At 39.5% G+C, this 23,824-nt stretch overlaps 1 protein-coding gene across 1 annotated transcript in view; it reads right to left on the reverse strand.

Moving 5' to 3' along the window:
* Positions 1-1,523: 1,523 nt before the first annotated feature.
* LOC140942810 (uncharacterized) overlaps positions 1,524-23,824 on the reverse strand; it is a 46,831-nt gene continuing 24,530 nt past the window's right edge. Inside the window, exon 3 of the mRNA XM_073391816.1 lies at positions 1,524-1,701. Coding sequence (XP_073247917.1) covers positions 1,661-1,701 — 41 coding nt within the window. The 3' untranslated portion in view covers positions 1,524-1,660. The remainder of the gene's footprint in view (positions 1,702-23,824) is intronic.

Genomic DNA, 23,824 nt, shown 5'->3' on the forward strand with positions numbered 1-23,824 from the left:
TTTCCCTTGGACATACAAAGGCAAACACCCCAGATGCAACTATAGGAAACCAAACTAACCTTGAATTTAATAGAGAGTATTCACTCACTTGGCTTATTAGTTTGGGACACCAACATGGTCTCTGTTTCATTGTTTTGGGACACCAATATGGCCACCGTTTCTCATGTTTATTTTCCATCCCTAAGCATTCTGTTCCTCCTGTGGAAAGGAGTTGGTGGTTGTGTTATGACAATTTCATCTCTTAGTGTTCTTCATCCCTCAATTAATCAGTCAGAGTAAAGGATGGTTAATATGATCTTGATTAGGAGAAGAAAGCTTTCTATTAAAGGCATCATGGTCTAGAAGACCAAATGTAAATCCCTATCTGACCTCATTGACATGGAGAAACAAAAAAGGGATTGGCTGGCACCCAGCATAGTGATGTGCAGTATTAAGCTCAACAAGGATACAGGAAAAATCCACAACTGAGAAACTGGTTTTTAAGAACCTGTCAGGCTAAAATTTTCCAGTTAGGCTGTCTTTATAAAAGAGCACTCAAATTTGAAACAGGTTATTAATCATAACCATTACAATTTCCTCAAATTTGATTGGTGCATTAACTGCTTAATTTTTCTTTATCATTGTGTATAGTTGCCTGTAATCGGACAGTTATGTTAGCCAATCATATTAAATGCACTCAGCTAAATCCACCAATCACAGAAGTTATCATGATAACCATAGCAACAATCACTTACCCAAACAAACTGGGGATTAATCCAAAATGGATGAATATGCAACATTTAGGCAGTGTCTCCACCAGTGATATTTTCCCTTACTTTGGACATTTGGTATGAACAAACACTCTTTCACCAAAAAGGAATGCATCTATTTTCTTGGAAATTGTAACGGTTATAATAATTATTAATTGGTAACAGGACTCTGCGTCGTCCAATTCAATCTGTAATCATACTCACGATTAAACAAATCTGACTCCGGCTTCGCGGTTGTCTAAGTTTGTAACACTTGTATGATTACAGACTGAATTGGACTCCCCTCAGTCCTATTACCATTATTTATAAAATCTCTTAGAAAAAGCTTCTGCACAGTGTACACTTGGGAAAGTAAGATAAGTCAACATTCAGGGTCCTCTTTTGAGACATAGGTGTCTAATAATATTTATTAATACTCTGACTGCAATGTGATGGCGTACAGGTTTTACATATACTAAGGAAAGAGCTGAATGCCACTAAATACTTTTAGCTCAAAGCTACAAAGTATTTTTTTTTTCAGAAAATAAGGACCTATTTGAGACTGAACCTAAATAGCCTAAATCTGTGCTAATTAGTTTTTCTTTAAGAACCTGACTTGTTTAGGCTAACTTGGGAAAATACAGGTCCTTGGTTGCAGGTTTTTACTAGTAATTAAATTTGATGGAAAAAGAAAATCAAAAATTAACATAGCCAGATGAGCTTATTTACAACTCCATTTTTCAGACCTGCAATTTATTTAAGGCTGTCTTTTAAAGGAACCTCTTAACCGTTGGTTAAGAGGTATCAAAATGTATAGGTTTCCATGGTATTTAACGCTGGTTAGCACTAACCATGCTTGGAGCAACCCAGGCCTGGTTAGAAAATCCTCTTAACAGATGGAATAGCAAAATGTGAATTAATAAATCCTTTGATCAAACTGTCTTCTGCTTTTCTCTTGCCAAACCGTCTTTCCCTACAGAGGAGCAAAGGTTGTAGCAAATCAGAAAAATAAAACAAAGACAAGAGGCTACACCTGAAACCCCTCTTTACTGTTACTTTAACACCCAGGGAGAAGGTTATGGTACTTCTATACAGGTATGTGCCATGGAATAGGGAGTGGGTTTTGAGATGATCAGTCTTTATCCTACACTACTTGGCTTGGCTTTCTGATCCTTTGGTAGGGTTCCTTTGTAAAATTATACTAGCTCACTGTCAGTAGATAACCTTTAGGGGTTTCAAAATGTTTTAAAGTAGGCAGCCGAATCTGGAGGCTGGGGGCACTGGAATTGCTGGCAACATACAATCAAGTAGCCGATGGAACTCCGGTGGTCACTGGCTTGTTTTGAAACCTCTGGTAAAAACTGAAGATACATTGATGGGATCAAGATATGAACTTGAGCCGAGAGCTACTGAACAATAAAAAAAACACTCTTTTTACGCAAATCAAGCCGTTTGAAGATTGAAATAGGAGTGTAAACACTTTTTGACACAAAAAAGATGTTTATAATTATCTACATTTACCCAATATTTCCTAGACCTTCACTTGTTGGGGGATTGTGTGTTAAAACAACTTGAACATTGCAATGAAAGCCTGTTGTCAAGGATACAACTAAGAAAAGATGGTATATATTTGACTGTATTTTTCAGTAGATACTGGAAAAGAATCAAAAATGCATTGTGAATCTAAGCACTAAGACTTTGAGCCAAATACAAGATCAAAGGACGTTAGTCAATAACAAGGAATGTGGATATGTTTTTGGAAAAAGGAAATAAATACAGCTTGAATGTCTCAGGGCTGGTTTGCACATTTCTAAAATTCATACATGTAATTTATTGAAAATATTTTGATGTTTCTTTTTTTAGAACAATAATAATATCATTGATCAATCAAATAAAGTAGGTGAATAAAATTTCAGTATTTCCTTTAACACTAGAAGAAAAACTGTTGATACATACTAATTATACACAGCTGTATATCATTATTATTATGGTTCAATTTTATCCCTGGATAATTTTAGTTTCCTTTGTGTCATGCTCATTATCATACATTTTCATTCCCAAAAACACAGGAAAAATTTCAATTGAAGTATAAAGCAAAAAATAAAAATACTGTCCATGTATGGCCAAAAGAAAAAAAAATGATCACTGGCTCACTCAAAGCTGCACTGGGTGACTGTTTGTCCTAAAAAGGTTGGAACTCTCTGTTGGATACTCCCTTTTGCCCCACCAGCTACAGGTACATACCCCTCCCCCTTAGGCATGCCATTCAACATTGTAATAAAAGAAGACCACTGTCAACCTTATTAAAAAGTTACAGAGTAAAAACATTGTTATTAGGAAACAGAAAAACCATTCTACTGAAGTGAATTATTGCAGTAACCTTCGAATTTCGGTTCCATCGCTTACATGTATTGTTTCTACAATGAGGGACAAAAGTGTTGGCACACTTCCGTAAAATGGCCCCTTTTTGCATAGTGGATATACTTATCCCATTCCCCTGTCTACCCCAACCCCTTCCCCCCCAAAATCAATGTTGAATTTTGGACCCTCAAGTCTTTTTTTTACTTCAGACAACATTGATTCGGGGGGTGAGGGGATTTACGGCGTTTAAAAAGAATGAAATAATAGATGAATTAAATGTTTGCTAAAAGCACCCGTTTTAAACAAGTGTGTCAACTACTTTTGTCCCTGATTGTCTGAAATATGTATCTGTGTTTTCCGGCTAGATTTTTGACGCTGCTGAATTTTTGTGCGATGACGTTACTCTATGGGCCAAATTGTTTTTTTTAGAAACAACAATTTGTAAAGTTTCGTCCTGATTTGTAGTATACGTAGAGTAAAATGTACGAAGCGTATGTCATCACTTAATCTTGTACTTCCGCGCGCGTTCCTGATACCCTGTGGGGTCGAGAGGAAATCATTTGTGTTATGATCAATGCCGTTGCAGCGGATGTAATGTTTTCACAAGTATTATCAATAGTGGAAAAAGGATGGAAACACTAAGGTGCAATGGAAATTGTTCTGGTAAATGATTAACTTAAGCGAATGAAGTACTGCAGAGTAACTGAGGGGACATGCATTATTTTTGACATTGACTTGTGCCATTAGTGAAAGGACGTGAACAATATACAGGTTATGAACCTCATAAATGATGGGCCAGCCGTTTGTGCTATGTCCTATATATAGATGTGTGTTTTTTTTGGAGACCTTTTCAAACCTAAGTGATCCAAACCTTTAGCGTAGGTAGGCGTCGAACAGGTTAGACCAGGTTTTGGAATGTACTTTTGTAATGATTTTAGATGACCGCCTGCCATTTATTCAGTGGCATAATTTTTTTATTGATGTTGGATGGACAACTATTTCATTTCCCAGCTCGTAAATCACAGAATACCAAAGAAATTGTTTTCAAGATAGACACACCAGTTTGCGTCATCGCCAAAACAGCAATTACTTTTGCCCAGAAGTTCACTTGATGACAAGGAAAGCGGGATAACATGTGATCAATGACGGCCGTGCGCTGGAAAATTTTCCTTTTTTATGCGCTAATTCCTCACGAAAGGCAAAAGAAGATTCCGCTATGTAGAAAGTACTTCGCAATACGTATTCTTGGCAAGAAAAATTCCAGCGATGTGGTGCAAATAAGGAGTTTCAACGGTTAACCACGAGAATACATATGGACATTAAGAGGTCATAACAGACTCATTTTACTTTTCGTTCTCCGAAACGTGGTTAACCGTTGTAACACGAAGGAAGCAGTGTTTTCCTCAGTTTGAGCTGTCGTTTTCTTTGAGAGTCAAATACCAGTTCACGTTTCAAAGCTCTCTTTTCATTTTCTCTGCCGACAATAGACAAAAACACAGGGTTTCGCTTGAGAAATACAGTCCAAATACACAGCCATATGCGCTCATGTCACGCTATTTGCGTTGCGTTATCATGTCACTCATGGTGTCACGAGGTGGGATTGAAAGTAATTGTTTTCGTGGACACTTGCAATGTTTGCTACGCTGTCCTTAGTTTTTTATTGAATTGGCCATGAATTTACCTTCACTTTTCCGTAGTTTCGATATTGAACGCAGTGACGGCCGCTCCGCACTAACGCTCCATATTTCCGTGGCCGGCCAGTGACTATCCCCACTACGTGTCAATCCTTACCCTACCCGTGATTGTTTGCGCCTTAACCATCGGATAAAGTGAAGAACGAGAAATATTCACTTTATTAAAAACATTTTCAGTACGCGTACCCTTGAAATTCATCAAAAGTTGTACATGTGCGCGAGTTTCAGCGTTAGTTTTTAGCTTGTAAACCATATCGACGTTAATTCTGGATATCGCAGCCCTTTTATTACGTCATCACGTAATTCCAATTGGCCCTATAATTCGGTCGTGAATAAGTCAATGTCACCCCCACCACCAATAACATAATTATGTCTTTGATTTCTTTAATTTCAGTTAAAATCAGTGTCATGCACGGCTCAACTTGTGTGCAGTAGCACAATTTTGCATTCAGACAATGAGGGACAAAAGTGTTGGCACACTTCCGTAAAATGGCCCCTTTTTGCATAGTGGATATACTTATCCCATTCCCCTGTCTACCCCAACCCCTTCCCCCCCAAAATCAATGTTGAATTTTGGACCCTCAAGTCTTTTTTTTACTTCAGACAACATTGATTCGGGGGGTGAGGGGATTTACGGCGTTTAAAAAGAATGAAATAATAGATGAATTAAATGTTTGCTAAAAGCACCCGTTTTAAACAAGTGTGTCAACTACTTTTGTCCCTGATTGTCTGAAATATGTATCTGTGTTTTCCGGCTAGATTTTTGACGCTGCTGAATTTTTGTGCGATGACGTTACTCTATGGGCCAAATTGTTTTTTTTAGAAACAACAATTTGTAAAGTTTCGTCCTGATTTGTAGTATACGTAGAGTAAAATGTACGAAGCGTATGTCATCACTTAATCTTGTACTTCCGCGCGCGTTCCTGATACCCTGTGGGGTCGAGAGGAAATCATTTGTGTTATGATCAATGCCGTTGCAGCGGATGTAATGTTTTCACAAGTATTATCAATAGTGGAAAAAGGATGGAAACACTAAGGTGCAATGGAAATTGTTCTGGTAAATGATTAACTTAAGCGAATGAAGTACTGCAGAGTAACTGAGGGGACATGCATTATTTTTGACATTGACTTGTGCCATTAGTGAAAGGACGTGAACAATATACAGGTTATGAACCTCATAAATGATGGGCCAGCCGTTTGTGCTATGTCCTATATATAGATGTGTGTTTTTTTTGGAGACCTTTTCAAACCTAAGTGATCCAAACCTTTAGCGTAGGTAGGCGTCGAACAGGTTAGACCAGGTTTTGGAATGTACTTTTGTAATGATTTTAGATGACCGCCTGCCATTTATTCAGTGGCATAATTTTTTTATTGATGTTGGATGGACAACTATTTCATTTCCCAGCTCGTAAATCACAGAATACCAAAGAAATTGTTTTCAAGATAGACACACCAGTTTGCGTCATCGCCAAAACAGCAATTACTTTTGCCCAGAAGTTCACTTGATGACAAGGAAAGCGGGATAACATGTGATCAATGACGGCCGTGCGCTGGAAAATTTTCCTTTTTTATGCGCTAATTCCTCACGAAAGGCAAAAGAAGATTCCGCTATGTAGAAAGTACTTCGCAATACGTATTCTTGGCAAGAAAAATTCCAGCGATGTGGTGCAAATAAGGAGTTTCAACGGTTAACCACGAGAATACATATGGACATTAAGAGGTCATAACAGACTCATTTTACTTTTCGTTCTCCGAAACGTGGTTAACCGTTGTAACACGAAGGAAGCAGTGTTTTCCTCAGTTTGAGCTGTCGTTTTCTTTGAGAGTCAAATACCAGTTCACGTTTCAAAGCTCTCTTTTCATTTTCTCTGCCGACAATAGACAAAAACACAGGGTTTCGCTTGAGAAATACAGTCCAAATACACAGCCATATGCGCTCATGTCACGCTATTTGCGTTGCGTTATCATGTCACTCATGGTGTCACGAGGTGGGATTGAAAGTAATTGTTTTCGTGGACACTTGCAATGTTTGCTACGCTGTCCTTAGTTTTTTATTGAATTGGCCATGAATTTACCTTCACTTTTCCGTAGTTTCGATATTGAACGCAGTGACGGCCGCTCCGCACTAACGCTCCATATTTCCGTGGCCGGCCAGTGACTATCCCCACTACGTGTCAATCCTTACCCTACCCGTGATTGTTTGCGCCTTAACCATCGGATAAAGTGAAGAACGAGAAATATTCACTTTATTAAAAACATTTTCAGTACGCGTACCCTTGAAATTCATCAAAAGTTGTACATGTGCGCGAGTTTCAGCGTTAGTTTTTAGCTTGTAAACCATATCGACGTTAATTCTGGATATCGCAGCCCTTTTATTACGTCATCACGTAATTCCAATTGGCCCTATAATTCGGTCGTGAATAAGTCAATGTCACCCCCACCACCAATAACATAATTATGTCTTTGATTTCTTTAATTTCAGTTAAAATCAGTGTCATGCACGGCTCAACTTGTGTGCAGTAGCACAATTTTGCATTCAGACAATGAGGGACAAAAGTGTTGGCACACTTCCGTAAAATGGCCCCTTTTTGCATAGTGGATATACTTATCCCATTCCCCTGTCTACCCCAACCCCTTCCCCCCCAAAATCAATGTTGAATTTTGGACCCTCAAGTCTTTTTTTTACTTCAGACAACATTGATTCGGGGGGTGAGGGGATTTACGGCGTTTAAAAAGAATGAAATAATAGATGAATTAAATGTTTGCTAAAAGCACCCGTTTTAAACAAGTGTGTCAACTACTTTTGTCCCTGATTGTCTGAAATATGTATCTGTGTTTTCCGGCTAGATTTTTGACGCTGCTGAATTTTTGTGCGATGACGTTACTCTATGGGCCAAATTGTTTTTTTTAGAAACAACAATTTGTAAAGTTTCGTCCTGATTTGTAGTATACGTAGAGTAAAATGTACGAAGCGTATGTCATCACTTAATCTTGTACTTCCGCGCGCGTTCCTGATACCCTGTGGGGTCGAGAGGAAATCATTTGTGTTATGATCAATGCCGTTGCAGCGGATGTAATGTTTTCACAAGTATTATCAATAGTGGAAAAAGGATGGAAACACTAAGGTGCAATGGAAATTGTTCTGGTAAATGATTAACTTAAGCGAATGAAGTACTGCAGAGTAACTGAGGGGACATGCATTATTTTTGACATTGACTTGTGCCATTAGTGAAAGGACGTGAACAATATACAGGTTATGAACCTCATAAATGATGGGCCAGCCGTTTGTGCTATGTCCTATATATAGATGTGTGTTTTTTTTGGAGACCTTTTCAAACCTAAGTGATCCAAACCTTTAGCGTAGGTAGGCGTCGAACAGGTTAGACCAGGTTTTGGAATGTACTTTTGTAATGATTTTAGATGACCGCCTGCCATTTATTCAGTGGCATAATTTTTTTATTGATGTTGGATGGACAACTATTTCATTTCCCAGCTCGTAAATCACAGAATACCAAAGAAATTGTTTTCAAGATAGACACACCAGTTTGCGTCATCGCCAAAACAGCAATTACTTTTGCCCAGAAGTTCACTTGATGACAAGGAAAGCGGGATAACATGTGATCAATGACGGCCGTGCGCTGGAAAATTTTCCTTTTTTATGCGCTAATTCCTCACGAAAGGCAAAAGAAGATTCCGCTATGTAGAAAGTACTTCGCAATACGTATTCTTGGCAAGAAAAATTCCAGCGATGTGGTGCAAATAAGGAGTTTCAACGGTTAACCACGAGAATACATATGGACATTAAGAGGTCATAACAGACTCATTTTACTTTTCGTTCTCCGAAACGTGGTTAACCGTTGTAACACGAAGGAAGCAGTGTTTTCCTCAGTTTGAGCTGTCGTTTTCTTTGAGAGTCAAATACCAGTTCACGTTTCAAAGCTCTCTTTTCATTTTCTCTGCCGACAATAGACAAAAACACAGGGTTTCGCTTGAGAAATACAGTCCAAATACACAGCCATATGCGCTCATGTCACGCTATTTGCGTTGCGTTATCATGTCACTCATGGTGTCACGAGGTGGGATTGAAAGTAATTGTTTTCGTGGACACTTGCAATGTTTGCTACGCTGTCCTTAGTTTTTTATTGAATTGGCCATGAATTTACCTTCACTTTTCCGTAGTTTCGATATTGAACGCAGTGACGGCCGCTCCGCACTAACGCTCCATATTTCCGTGGCCGGCCAGTGACTATCCCCACTACGTGTCAATCCTTACCCTACCCGTGATTGTTTGCGCCTTAACCATCGGATAAAGTGAAGAACGAGAAATATTCACTTTATTAAAAACATTTTCAGTACGCGTACCCTTGAAATTCATCAAAAGTTGTACATGTGCGCGAGTTTCAGCGTTAGTTTTTAGCTTGTAAACCATATCGACGTTAATTCTGGATATCGCAGCCCTTTTATTACGTCATCACGTAATTCCAATTGGCCCTATAATTCGGTCGTGAATAAGTCAATGTCACCCCCACCACCAATAACATAATTATGTCTTTGATTTCTTTAATTTCAGTTAAAATCAGTGTCATGCACGGCTCAACTTGTGTGCAGTAGCACAATTTTGCATTCAGACAATGAGGGACAAAAGTGTTGGCACACTTCCGTAAAATGGCCCCTTTTTGCATAGTGGATATACTTATCCCATTCCCCTGTCTACCCCAACCCCTTCCCCCCCAAAATCAATGTTGAATTTTGGACCCTCAAGTCTTTTTTTTACTTCAGACAACATTGATTCGGGGGGTGAGGGGATTTACGGCGTTTAAAAAGAATGAAATAATAGATGAATTAAATGTTTGCTAAAAGCACCCGTTTTAAACAAGTGTGTCAACTACTTTTGTCCCTGATTGTCTGAAATATGTATCTGTGTTTTCCGGCTAGATTTTTGACGCTGCTGAATTTTTGTGCGATGACGTTACTCTATGGGCCAAATTGTTTTTTTTAGAAACAACAATTTGTAAAGTTTCGTCCTGATTTGTAGTATACGTAGAGTAAAATGTACGAAGCGTATGTCATCACTTAATCTTGTACTTCCGCGCGCGTTCCTGATACCCTGTGGGGTCGAGAGGAAATCATTTGTGTTATGATCAATGCCGTTGCAGCGGATGTAATGTTTTCACAAGTATTATCAATAGTGGAAAAAGGATGGAAACACTAAGGTGCAATGGAAATTGTTCTGGTAAATGATTAACTTAAGCGAATGAAGTACTGCAGAGTAACTGAGGGGACATGCATTATTTTTGACATTGACTTGTGCCATTAGTGAAAGGACGTGAACAATATACAGGTTATGAACCTCATAAATGATGGGCCAGCCGTTTGTGCTATGTCCTATATATAGATGTGTGTTTTTTTTGGAGACCTTTTCAAACCTAAGTGATCCAAACCTTTAGCGTAGGTAGGCGTCGAACAGGTTAGACCAGGTTTTGGAATGTACTTTTGTAATGATTTTAGATGACCGCCTGCCATTTATTCAGTGGCATAATTTTTTTATTGATGTTGGATGGACAACTATTTCATTTCCCAGCTCGTAAATCACAGAATACCAAAGAAATTGTTTTCAAGATAGACACACCAGTTTGCGTCATCGCCAAAACAGCAATTACTTTTGCCCAGAAGTTCACTTGATGACAAGGAAAGCGGGATAACATGTGATCAATGACGGCCGTGCGCTGGAAAATTTTCCTTTTTTATGCGCTAATTCCTCACGAAAGGCAAAAGAAGATTCCGCTATGTAGAAAGTACTTCGCAATACGTATTCTTGGCAAGAAAAATTCCAGCGATGTGGTGCAAATAAGGAGTTTCAACGGTTAACCACGAGAATACATATGGACATTAAGAGGTCATAACAGACTCATTTTACTTTTCGTTCTCCGAAACGTGGTTAACCGTTGTAACACGAAGGAAGCAGTGTTTTCCTCAGTTTGAGCTGTCGTTTTCTTTGAGAGTCAAATACCAGTTCACGTTTCAAAGCTCTCTTTTCATTTTCTCTGCCGACAATAGACAAAAACACAGGGTTTCGCTTGAGAAATACAGTCCAAATACACAGCCATATGCGCTCATGTCACGCTATTTGCGTTGCGTTATCATGTCACTCATGGTGTCACGAGGTGGGATTGAAAGTAATTGTTTTCGTGGACACTTGCAATGTTTGCTACGCTGTCCTTAGTTTTTTATTGAATTGGCCATGAATTTACCTTCACTTTTCCGTAGTTTCGATATTGAACGCAGTGACGGCCGCTCCGCACTAACGCTCCATATTTCCGTGGCCGGCCAGTGACTATCCCCACTACGTGTCAATCCTTACCCTACCCGTGATTGTTTGCGCCTTAACCATCGGATAAAGTGAAGAACGAGAAATATTCACTTTATTAAAAACATTTTCAGTACGCGTACCCTTGAAATTCATCAAAAGTTGTACATGTGCGCGAGTTTCAGCGTTAGTTTTTAGCTTGTAAACCATATCGACGTTAATTCTGGATATCGCAGCCCTTTTATTACGTCATCACGTAATTCCAATTGGCCCTATAATTCGGTCGTGAATAAGTCAATGTCACCCCCACCACCAATAACATAATTATGTCTTTGATTTCTTTAATTTCAGTTAAAATCAGTGTCATGCACGGCTCAACTTGTGTGCAGTAGCACAATTTTGCATTCAGACAATGAGGGACAAAAGTGTTGGCACACTTCCGTAAAATGGCCCCTTTTTGCATAGTGGATATACTTATCCCATTCCCCTGTCTACCCCAACCCCTTCCCCCCCAAAATCAATGTTGAATTTTGGACCCTCAAGTCTTTTTTTTACTTCAGACAACATTGATTCGGGGGGTGAGGGGATTTACGGCGTTTAAAAAGAATGAAATAATAGATGAATTAAATGTTTGCTAAAAGCACCCGTTTTAAACAAGTGTGTCAACTACTTTTGTCCCTGATTGTCTGAAATATGTATCTGTGTTTTCCGGCTAGATTTTTGACGCTGCTGAATTTTTGTGCGATGACGTTACTCTATGGGCCAAATTGTTTTTTTTAGAAACAACAATTTGTAAAGTTTCGTCCTGATTTGTAGTATACGTAGAGTAAAATGTACGAAGCGTATGTCATCACTTAATCTTGTACTTCCGCGCGCGTTCCTGATACCCTGTGGGGTCGAGAGGAAATCATTTGTGTTATGATCAATGCCGTTGCAGCGGATGTAATGTTTTCACAAGTATTATCAATAGTGGAAAAAGGATGGAAACACTAAGGTGCAATGGAAATTGTTCTGGTAAATGATTAACTTAAGCGAATGAAGTACTGCAGAGTAACTGAGGGGACATGCATTATTTTTGACATTGACTTGTGCCATTAGTGAAAGGACGTGAACAATATACAGGTTATGAACCTCATAAATGATGGGCCAGCCGTTTGTGCTATGTCCTATATATAGATGTGTGTTTTTTTTGGAGACCTTTTCAAACCTAAGTGATCCAAACCTTTAGCGTAGGTAGGCGTCGAACAGGTTAGACCAGGTTTTGGAATGTACTTTTGTAATGATTTTAGATGACCGCCTGCCATTTATTCAGTGGCATAATTTTTTTATTGATGTTGGATGGACAACTATTTCATTTCCCAGCTCGTAAATCACAGAATACCAAAGAAATTGTTTTCAAGATAGACACACCAGTTTGCGTCATCGCCAAAACAGCAATTACTTTTGCCCAGAAGTTCACTTGATGACAAGGAAAGCGGGATAACATGTGATCAATGACGGCCGTGCGCTGGAAAATTTTCCTTTTTTATGCGCTAATTCCTCACGAAAGGCAAAAGAAGATTCCGCTATGTAGAAAGTACTTCGCAATACGTATTCTTGGCAAGAAAAATTCCAGCGATGTGGTGCAAATAAGGAGTTTCAACGGTTAACCACGAGAATACATATGGACATTAAGAGGTCATAACAGACTCATTTTACTTTTCGTTCTCCGAAACGTGGTTAACCGTTGTAACACGAAGGAAGCAGTGTTTTCCTCAGTTTGAGCTGTCGTTTTCTTTGAGAGTCAAATACCAGTTCACGTTTCAAAGCTCTCTTTTCATTTTCTCTGCCGACAATAGACAAAAACACAGGGTTTCGCTTGAGAAATACAGTCCAAATACACAGCCATATGCGCTCATGTCACGCTATTTGCGTTGCGTTATCATGTCACTCATGGTGTCACGAGGTGGGATTGAAAGTAATTGTTTTCGTGGACACTTGCAATGTTTGCTACGCTGTCCTTAGTTTTTTATTGAATTGGCCATGAATTTACCTTCACTTTTCCGTAGTTTCGATATTGAACGCAGTGACGGCCGCTCCGCACTAACGCTCCATATTTCCGTGGCCGGCCAGTGACTATCCCCACTACGTGTCAATCCTTACCCTACCCGTGATTGTTTGCGCCTTAACCATCGGATAAAGTGAAGAACGAGAAATATTCACTTTATTAAAAACATTTTCAGTACGCGTACCCTTGAAATTCATCAAAAGTTGTACATGTGCGCGAGTTTCAGCGTTAGTTTTTAGCTTGTAAACCATATCGACGTTAATTCTGGATATCGCAGCCCTTTTATTACGTCATCACGTAATTCCAATTGGCCCTATAATTCGGTCGTGAATAAGTCAATGTCACCCCCACCACCAATAACATAATTATGTCTTTGATTTCTTTAATTTCAGTTAAAATCAGTGTCATGCACGGCTCAACTTGTGTGCAGTAGCACAATTTTGCATTCAGACAATGAGGGACAAAAGTGTTGGCACACTTCCGTAAAATGGCCCCTTTTTGCATAGTGGATATACTTATCCCATTCCCCTGTCTACCCCAACCCCTTCCCCCCCAAAATCAATGTTGAATTTTGGACCCTCAAGTCTTTTTTTTACTTCAGACAACATTGATTCGGGGGGTGAGGGGATTTACGGCGTTTAAAAAGAATGAAATAATAGATGAATTAAATGTTTGCTAAAAGCACCCGTTTTAAACGAGTGTGTCAACTACTTTTGTCCCTGATTGTCTGAAATATGTATCTGTGTTTTCCGGCTAGATTTTTGACGCTGCTGAATTTTTGTGCGATGACGTTACTCTATGGGCCAAATTGTTTTTTTTAGAAACAACAATTTGTAAAGTTTCGTCCTGATTTGTAGTATACGTAGAGTAAAATGTACGAAGCGTATGTCATCACTTAATCTTGTACTTCCGCGCGCGTTCCTGATACCCTGTGGGGTCGAGAGGAAATCATTTGTGTTATGATCAATGCCGTTGCAGCGGATGTAATGTTTTCACAAGTATTATCAATAGTGGAAAAAGGATGGAAACACTAAGGTGCAATGGAAATTGTTCTGGTAAATGATTAACTTAAGCGAATGAAGTACTGCAGAGTAACTGAGGGGACATGCATTATTTTTGACATTGACTTGTGCCATTAGTGAAAGGACGTGAACAATATACAGGTTATGAACCTCATAAATGATGGGCCAGCCGTTTGTGCTATGTCCTATATATAGATGTGTGTTTTTTTTGGAGACCTTTTCAAACCTAAGTGATCCAAACCTTTAGCGTAGGTAGGCGTCGAACAGGTTAGACCAGGTTTTGGAATGTACTTTTGTAATGATTTTAGATGACCGCCTGCCATTTATTCAGTGGCATAATTTTTTTATTGATGTTGGATGGACAACTATTTCATTTCCCAGCTCGTAAATCACAGAATACCAAAGAAATTGTTTTCAAGATAGACACACCAGTTTGCGTCATCGCCAAAACAGCAATTACTTTTGCCCAGAAGTTCACTTGATGACAAGGAAAGCGGGATAACATGTGATCAATGACGGCCGTGCGCTGGAAAATTTTCCTTTTTTATGCGCTAATTCCTCACGAAAGGCAAAAGAAGATTCCGCTATGTAGAAAGTACTTCGCAATACGTATTCTTGGCAAGAAAAATTCCAGCGATGTGGTGCAAATAAGGAGTTTCAACGGTTAACCACGAGAATACATATGGACATTAAGAGGTCATAACAGACTCATTTTACTTTTCGTTCTCCGAAACGTGGTTAACCGTTGTAACACGAAGGAAGCAGTGTTTTCCTCAGTTTGAGCTGTCGTTTTCTTTGAGAGTCAAATACCAGTTCACGTTTCAAAGCTCTCTTTTCATTTTCTCTGCCGACAATAGACAAAAACACAGGGTTTCGCTTGAGAAATACAGTCCAAATACACAGCCATATGCGCTCATGTCACGCTATTTGCGTTGCGTTATCATGTCACTCATGGTGTCACGAGGTGGGATTGAAAGTAATTGTTTTCGTGGACACTTGCAATGTTTGCTACGCTGTCCTTAGTTTTTTATTGAATTGGCCATGAATTTACCTTCACTTTTCCGTAGTTTCGATATTGAACGCAGTGACGGCCGCTCCGCACTAACGCTCCATATTTCCGTGGCCGGCCAGTGACTATCCCCACTACGTGTCAATCCTTACCCTACCCGTGATTGTTTGCGCCTTAACCATCGGATAAAGTGAAGAACGAGAAATATTCACTTTATTAAAAACATTTTCAGTACGCGTACCCTTGAAATTCATCAAAAGTTGTACATGTGCGCGAGTTTCAGCGTTAGTTTTTAGCTTGTAAACCATATCGACGTTAATTCTGGATATCGCAGCCCTTTTATTACGTCATCACGTAATTCCAATTGGCCCTATAATTCGGTCGTGAATAAGTCAATGTCACCCCCACCACCAATAACATAATTATGTCTTTGATTTCTTTAATTTCAGTTAAAATCAGTGTCATGCACGGCTCAACTTGTGTGCAGTAGCACAATTTTGCATTCAGACAATGAGGGACAAAAGTGTTGGCACACTTCCGTAAAATGGCCCCTTTTTGCATAGTGGATATACTTATCCCATTCCCCTGTCTACCCCAACCCCTTCCCCCCCAAAATCAATGTTGAATTTTGGACCCTCAAGTCTTTTTTTTACTTCAGACAACATTGATTCGGGGGGTGAGGGGATTTACGGCGTTTAAAAAGAATGAAATAATAGATGAATTAAATGTTTGCTAAAAGCACCCGTTTTAAACGAGTGTGTCAACTACTTTTGTCCCTGATTGTCTGAAATATGTATCTGTGTTTTCCGGCTAGATTTTTGACGCTGCTGAATTTTTGTGCGATGACGTTACTCTATGGGCCAAATTGTTTTTTTTAGAAACAACAATTTGTAAAGTTTCGTCCTGATTTGTAGTATACGTAGAGTAAAATGTACGAAGCGTATGTCATCACTTAATCTTGTACTTCCGCGCGCGTTCCTGATACCCTGTGGGGTCGAGAGGAAATCATTTGTGTTATGATCAATGCCGTTGCAGCGGATGTAATGTTTTCACAAGTATTATCAATAGTGGAAAAAGGATGGAAACACTAAGGTGCAATGGAAATTGTTCTGGTAAATGATTAACTTAAGCGAATGAAGTACTGCAGAGTAACTGAGGGGACATGCATTATTTTTGACATTGACTTGTGCCATTAGTGAAAGGACGTGAACAATATACAGGTTATGAACCTCATAAATGATGGGCCAGCCGTTTGTGCTATGTCCTATATATAGATGTGTGTTTTTTTTGGAGACCTTTTCAAACCTAAGTGATCCAAACCTTTAGCGTAGGTAGGCGTCGAACAGGTTAGACCAGGTTTTGGAATGTACTTTTGTAATGATTTTAGATGACCGCCTGCCATTTATTCAGTGGCATAATTTTTTTATTGATGTTGGATGGACAACTATTTCATTTCCCAGCTCGTAAATCACAGAATACCAAAGAAATTGTTTTCAAGATAGACACACCAGTTTGCGTCATCGCCAAAACAGCAATTACTTTTGCCCAGAAGTTCACTTGATGACAAGGAAAGCGGGATAACATGTGATCAATGACGGCCGTGCGCTGGAAAATTTTCCTTTTTTATGCGCTAATTCCTCACGAAAGGCAAAAGAAGATTCCGCTATGTAGAAAGTACTTCGCAATACGTATTCTTGGCAAGAAAAATTCCAGCGATGTGGTGCAAATAAGGAGTTTCAACGGTTAACCACGAGAATACATATGGACATTAAGAGGTCATAACAGACTCATTTTACTTTTCGTTCTCCGAAACGTGGTTAACCGTTGTAACACGAAGGAAGCAGTGTTTTCCTCAGTTTGAGCTGTCGTTTTCTTTGAGAGTCAAATACCAGTTCACGTTTCAAAGCTCTCTTTTCATTTTCTCTGCCGACAATAGACAAAAACACAGGGTTTCGCTTGAGAAATACAGTCCAAATACACAGCCATATGCGCTCATGTCACGCTATTTGCGTTGCGTTATCATGTCACTCATGGTGTCACGAGGTGGGATTGAAAGTAATTGTTTTCGTGGACACTTGCAATGTTTGCTACGCTGTCCTTAGTTTTTTATTGAATTGGCCATGAATTTACCTTCACTTTTCCGTAGTTTCGATATTGAACGCAGTGACGGCCGCTCCGCACTAACGCTCCATATTTCCGTGGCCGGCCAGTGACTATCCCCACTACGTGTCAATCCTTACCCTACCCGTGATTGTTTGCGCCTTAACCATCGGATAAAGTGAAGAACGAGAAATATTCACTTTATTAAAAACATTTTCAGTACGCGTACCCTTGAAATTCATCAAAAGTTGTACATGTGCGCGAGTTTCAGCGTTAGTTTTTAGCTTGTAAACCATATCGACGTTAATTCTGGATATCGCAGCCCTTTTATTACGTCATCACGTAATTCCAATTGGCCCTATAATTCGGTCGTGAATAAGTCAATGTCACCCCCACCACCAATAACATAATTATGTCTTTGATTTCTTTAATTTCAGTTAAAATCAGTGTCATGCACGGCTCAACTTGTGTGCAGTAGCACAATTTTGCATTCAGACAATGAGGGACAAAAGTGTTGGCACACTTCCGTAAAATGGCCCCTTTTTGCATAGTGGATATACTTATCCCATTCCCCTGTCTACCCCAACCCCTTCCCCCCCAAAATCAATGTTGAATTTTGGACCCTCAAGTCTTTTTTTTACTTCAGACAACATTGATTCGGGGGGTGAGGGGATTTACGGCGTTTAAAAAGAATGAAATAATAGATGAATTAAATGTTTGCTAAAAGCACCCGTTTTAAACAAGTGTGTCAACTACTTTTGTCCCTGATTGTCTGAAATATGTATCTGTGTTTTCCGGCTAGATTTTTGACGCTGCTGAATTTTTGTGCGATGACGTTACTCTATGGGCCAAATTGTTTTTTTTAGAAACAACAATTTGTAAAGTTTCGTCCTGATTTGTAGTATACGTAGAGTAAAATGTACGAAGCGTATGTCATCACTTAATCTTGTACTTCCGCGCGCGTTCCTGATACCCTGTGGGGTCGAGAGGAAATCATTTGTGTTATGATCAATGCCGTTGCAGCGGATGTAATGTTTTCACAAGTATTATCAATAGTGGAAAAAGGATGGAAACACTAAGGTGCAATGGAAATTGTTCTGGTAAATGATTAACTTAAGCGAATGAAGTACTGCAGAGTAACTGAGGGGACATGCATTATTTTTGACATTGACTTGTGCCATTAGTGAAAGGACGTGAACAATATACAGGTTATGAACCTCATAAATGATGGGCCAGCCGTTTGTGCTATGTCCTATATATAGATGTGTGTTTTTTTTGGAGACCTTTTCAAACCTAAGTGATCCAAACCTTTAGCGTAGGTAGGCGTCGAACAGGTTAGACCAGGTTTTGGAATGTACTTTTGTAATGATTTTAGATGACCGCCTGCCATTTATTCAGTGGCATAATTTTTTTATTGATGTTGGATGGACAACTATTTCATTTCCCAGCTCGTAAATCACAGAATACCAAAGAAATTGTTTTCAAGATAGACACACCAGTTTGCGTCATCGCCAAAACAGCAATTACTTTTGCCCAGAAGTTCACTTGATGACAAGGAAAGCGGGATAACATGTGATCAATGACGGCCGTGCGCTGGAAAATTTTCCTTTTTTATGCGCTAATTCCTCACGAAAGGCAAAAGAAGATTCCGCTATGTAGAAAGTACTTCGCAATACGTATTCTTGGCAAGAAAAATTCCAGCGATGTGGTGCAAATAAGGAGTTTCAACGGTTAACCACGAGAATACATATGGACATTAAGAGGTCATAACAGACTCATTTTACTTTTCGTTCTCCGAAACGTGGTTAACCGTTGTAACACGAAGGAAGCAGTGTTTTCCTCAGTTTGAGCTGTCGTTTTCTTTGAGAGTCAAATACCAGTTCACGTTTCAAAGCTCTCTTTTCATTTTCTCTGCCGACAATAGACAAAAACACAGGGTTTCGCTTGAGAAATACAGTCCAAATACACAGCCATATGCGCTCATGTCACGCTATTTGCGTTGCGTTATCATGTCACTCATGGTGTCACGAGGTGGGATTGAAAGTAATTGTTTTCGTGGACACTTGCAATGTTTGCTACGCTGTCCTTAGTTTTTTATTGAATTGGCCATGAATTTACCTTCACTTTTCCGTAGTTTCGATATTGAACGCAGTGACGGCCGCTCCGCACTAACGCTCCATATTTCCGTGGCCGGCCAGTGACTATCCCCACTACGTGTCAATCCTTACCCTACCCGTGATTGTTTGCGCCTTAACCATCGGATAAAGTGAAGAACGAGAAATATTCACTTTATTAAAAACATTTTCAGTACGCGTACCCTTGAAATTCATCAAAAGTTGTACATGTGCGCGAGTTTCAGCGTTAGTTTTTAGCTTGTAAACCATATCGACGTTAATTCTGGATATCGCAGCCCTTTTATTACGTCATCACGTAATTCCAATTGGCCCTATAATTCGGTCGTGAATAAGTCAATGTCACCCCCACCACCAATAACATAATTATGTCTTTGATTTCTTTAATTTCAGTTAAAATCAGTGTCATGCACGGCTCAACTTGTGTGCAGTAGCACAATTTTGCATTCAGACAATGAGGGACAAAAGTGTTGGCACACTTCCGTAAAATGGCCCCTTTTTGCATAGTGGATATACTTATCCCATTCCCCTGTCTACCCCAACCCCTTCCCCCCCAAAATCAATGTTGAATTTTGGACCCTCAAGTCTTTTTTTTACTTCAGACAACATTGATTCGGGGGGTGAGGGGATTTACGGCGTTTAAAAAGAATGAAATAATAGATGAATTAAATGTTTGCTAAAAGCACCCGTTTTAAACAAGTGTGTCAACTACTTTTGTCCCTGATTGTAGTAACAACAAGTGCAAGTCTTAAGATGAAATTTTCATATTACAGAACAAAAAATATCCTTTCTTTTTCCAGGGAGGCCATTTTCTGCCAACAACTCCCTACCAGGTAGAAATTTCATTCAAGTTTCATATAAAATACTTTTTGTTTGTTTTGGCCATGAAGACCCCCTCTCCTTACAACTTTTAAGGATCCTAGAATCAAATAATATGCACAACTGTCTTACAATATGGATTTTAAGGCTCGGCAAGGAAAAATTGGCAAAAAATATACTTCCAGTCCTTCACATGTAATTGCACTGTCTATCCCCTACCACATGGAGAGAAAATAACTGGCAATGCAATTTTGCTTATCTGTGCAAATTAAGTTTGCTATCATTAAGTTTCACAATCCCCCATAAGCAACAATGCACTCTGTCATACAGTGTAGGTGTGCTGTTACCACCCCTGAAATCCACTAAGCAAAAACCTTGCATGCCTCCCTCTAAAACAATAAATTATGATCACAGCAATTGCAGGCATGTGGTATCTTTCTGGTATACTATCGTACTCAAAAAAGGCTACTACTACTAATAATTGATCAACAAGATTACTGTTTTTGTTATAATATTGTTCTTCTTGGTGTAGGCCCTCTTAATATCTCCACCTCTCCTGTGGCACCACCTCCCAAAGCAAACGGTCTATTCTCTGTCACATTTTTTCTATTTTATGTGTTTCTTACACAATAAAATACAGTTTTAGAGATCCAGTAGAAAGTGCTGTGAGAAAAAGGGTAGTTCTTTCGGATGTTTTACTGCCCTTTTCTAATAGTAACCACCTGTTCTTTAAGAATTCCCCTTTCATCAATCATTTAAAAAATTATCTAATTCTCTTAACTATTAAAAGCTCACGCTCTAACATTGAATAACTCTAATATTTCACTACTCTACGCTCCTTGTAATTCTCTCACGTGCACTGAAAGAAAAATCAGCAAACCTACTAACCTTATCTATGCGACATCATGCCAGAGGGTCTTCGAACAGCAGAAGACTGAAGACTGAGCCCTTGCAGCAACTTTACGTCGAGTTATAAAGCCTTCCAGCTGTTAACACTTTAAACTGTGACTATAAGCTTTTTCTCCACGGAATTTCGCTCAGGATAGGCAATTTTGATTGATGACTTTGATGAATCAGAAGCCGCGAAAGCCAAACTCTTGAGTGACGCTCGATAACAAACAGCGAAAGACTCACCATGACATTCCTCAAAACCATGCAGTTGCGTGGACGTTTCTGCAACTTTACGGGCCGTGATCCAGCCTTCCAGCGGTGAACACTTTAAACTGTGGCCATCGGCGTTTTCCCCATTCTATTCCGCTTAGGAAATTATATTTTGATTGATGACTTCTCTAAATCAGAGGCCGCAACAGCCGAAAAACGTTAACGACACTCGTTTTGAAACATCGCAAGACTCGCCATGACATTCCTCGCAGCTACATGATATTTATCGTTAAAATAATACTAAAACTTCTTTGTTTGGTCATGACATTTGCTTGAAAGGCCGGCTATATACCTTCTTAATATTCTCGGAATTCAAGATACATAATTCCGTTAGCCTGTGGGTAAAAATAACGAGGAAACCAAATAGCATCGGGCGTCCATCTTTGTGCTTCGCGCGAAAACAGAGCAGCAACTTTGCAACCGGATGTGATGTCATAAATCGGTGGATCATAGGTACACGAAATTTCGCTAAGTCGTGGGCCCCCCCCCCTGCCATAGACACAGTTTAATACATACACTTGCACAGCGGAAACTGATGAGCTTGAAGAGCTCATTGGAAATCTTGTTTCTTACGCTTCTCTATTCCGAGTTTATAAAGTTTTTCAGCTTCACAAAATTGATTCCCTATAAAACAATTTACAGCCTTTCAATTTCATCCCCGTACTAATATTGGAATATCTAATTAAAAGAGAAATATAAAGCAAGTATTAGCTACACCGATACTAAAAACCTAGAAGCGTTTTTTTAGCGGATTGATTTTTGGTGCAAAAAGCCAAAATAGCAACGTAAACCGTAGCCTGTGAACAGGCTCTCTGTTTGGGGAAAAAATAGCAAGGAAAGGGAAGGGAAAGGGGAGGAGAGAGCCTGTAGACAAACATTTGAGGCCCGCTATTCCGCCCTCTTGTAATTATCTTGCTGAACATCTGTCAGTAAGATCGTTACCTGTCAATCAATTTCGCGCGGGAGTAACTCCTGGGAAAATTAGTATAGGTAATAGCAAGATTTGTAGTGATATTTGGTATAAATACACGAGTGATATTTCAAAATTGTTATTCGTAATTTCATGTAGTAGTACAAACGGGAAAACAGCCGTGTTTTGCTCCGTCTCAAAACAAAGTGAAATGGACCGCGAACCTAATTGTCGATTTTGCAAAAAATCGTTGATCTCCGGTAAGAGAATCAATACGGTGCCGATCTTTGGCGTTTCAAGAAATAAGACCTTGCTGGTTGACAGTGGCCAAGACAGCGTTGTACTAGCGCAAGGATTTGACTTCCTCAAGATTTCCTCTTGAGCAAGGAGAAAGCTTTTCCGTTTTAAGCTGCTTAACTTATGCTCGACGGGCCGTTCGTCTTGCTAGTTCAGTTTCTAATTCAACAAGCCCCTGCAATGAGCGAACTTGGAATGCGAAAGGTACAGATACTATCATGACTTCTCCAGATCGTGAACCTCCAAAGACAAGTACTATACAAAGAAATCAGCAGCGCTTCGATCGCCGACAGGAATTACACCTTTGGGTATTTATCCCGTATTTATAGCAATAAAAAGGGGCGGTAGGCCTACACGACGTTTACCTCACGCCAAAATGCTGCCTGTTCCCATAAGTTTTTTCCTCTGTTGGGTATATTATGCTCTGGAAGGTTCTACATCTTCACTGAGCAAATGTGATTTTAGCCGCTTGTTTCGCACTGAGAGGTCATGGCCTACATATTGATTTACTGTGGTTTTTGTCTCTGGTCGGCAGGATTTGCCCTCTGATGCAAGAGCATTTTCTTTGACCTCTTTTGCATGTAGCGTAAAGCTTTTTATTGCGGCTGAATAAGGGTCTTACTTTTCTCCAAAGTGCCTTCTGGATCTGAATAACTAAGGGATTTTCTTTAGTCCGTGAATATAATGTTTTTCTGAAATGTTGTATCACGCTGGGCCCAGCTCGTTAGTTTTCTTTGCAGAATGTTTAAAAATGATCACGGATAGTAATTTACAGATCCAAAGTTATAAGATTCAAGTGCAGCTTAAACCGAAGCTACATCAAGAATGGAGAATTGCATTGTGACTCGGTAAATTCCAGCCTAGTGTTTTTCTATAGATAGTGTGAGGGTTGAGACTGGGGCTGGCATGCGTAGCGAGTAGACATGTTTTCCTTTTTTTTTTCGTTTTTGCTTTGGTAGATGTTCTGCTTTGCTTTTACTATGTTTTTCAAAGCTATTCTGGCGCGTTAATGAGGATATATTCTTTAAAGTTTGAAGGTGCCAAACTGACGCTTAACTTTTCCCACCTAATGAAGTTTTTTTTCCCTTTGGCGAAGTAGGGCGTAGTAACGTTGATTTTAGCCTTTTGTCACTAAATGCTCGAGGGATTCGTACTTTTGAAAAGCGGAAAGCAATTTTTAGCTGGCTTTTAAATTCTGGAGCCGATATTTGTTTTCTGCAAGAAACCTACAGTACTC

This window comes from Porites lutea, chromosome 7 (genome assembly GCF_958299795.1).
Source record: "Porites lutea chromosome 7, jaPorLute2.1, whole genome shotgun sequence".
In the NCBI taxonomy this organism is placed as follows: Eukaryota; Metazoa; Cnidaria; class Anthozoa; order Scleractinia; family Poritidae; genus Porites; species Porites lutea.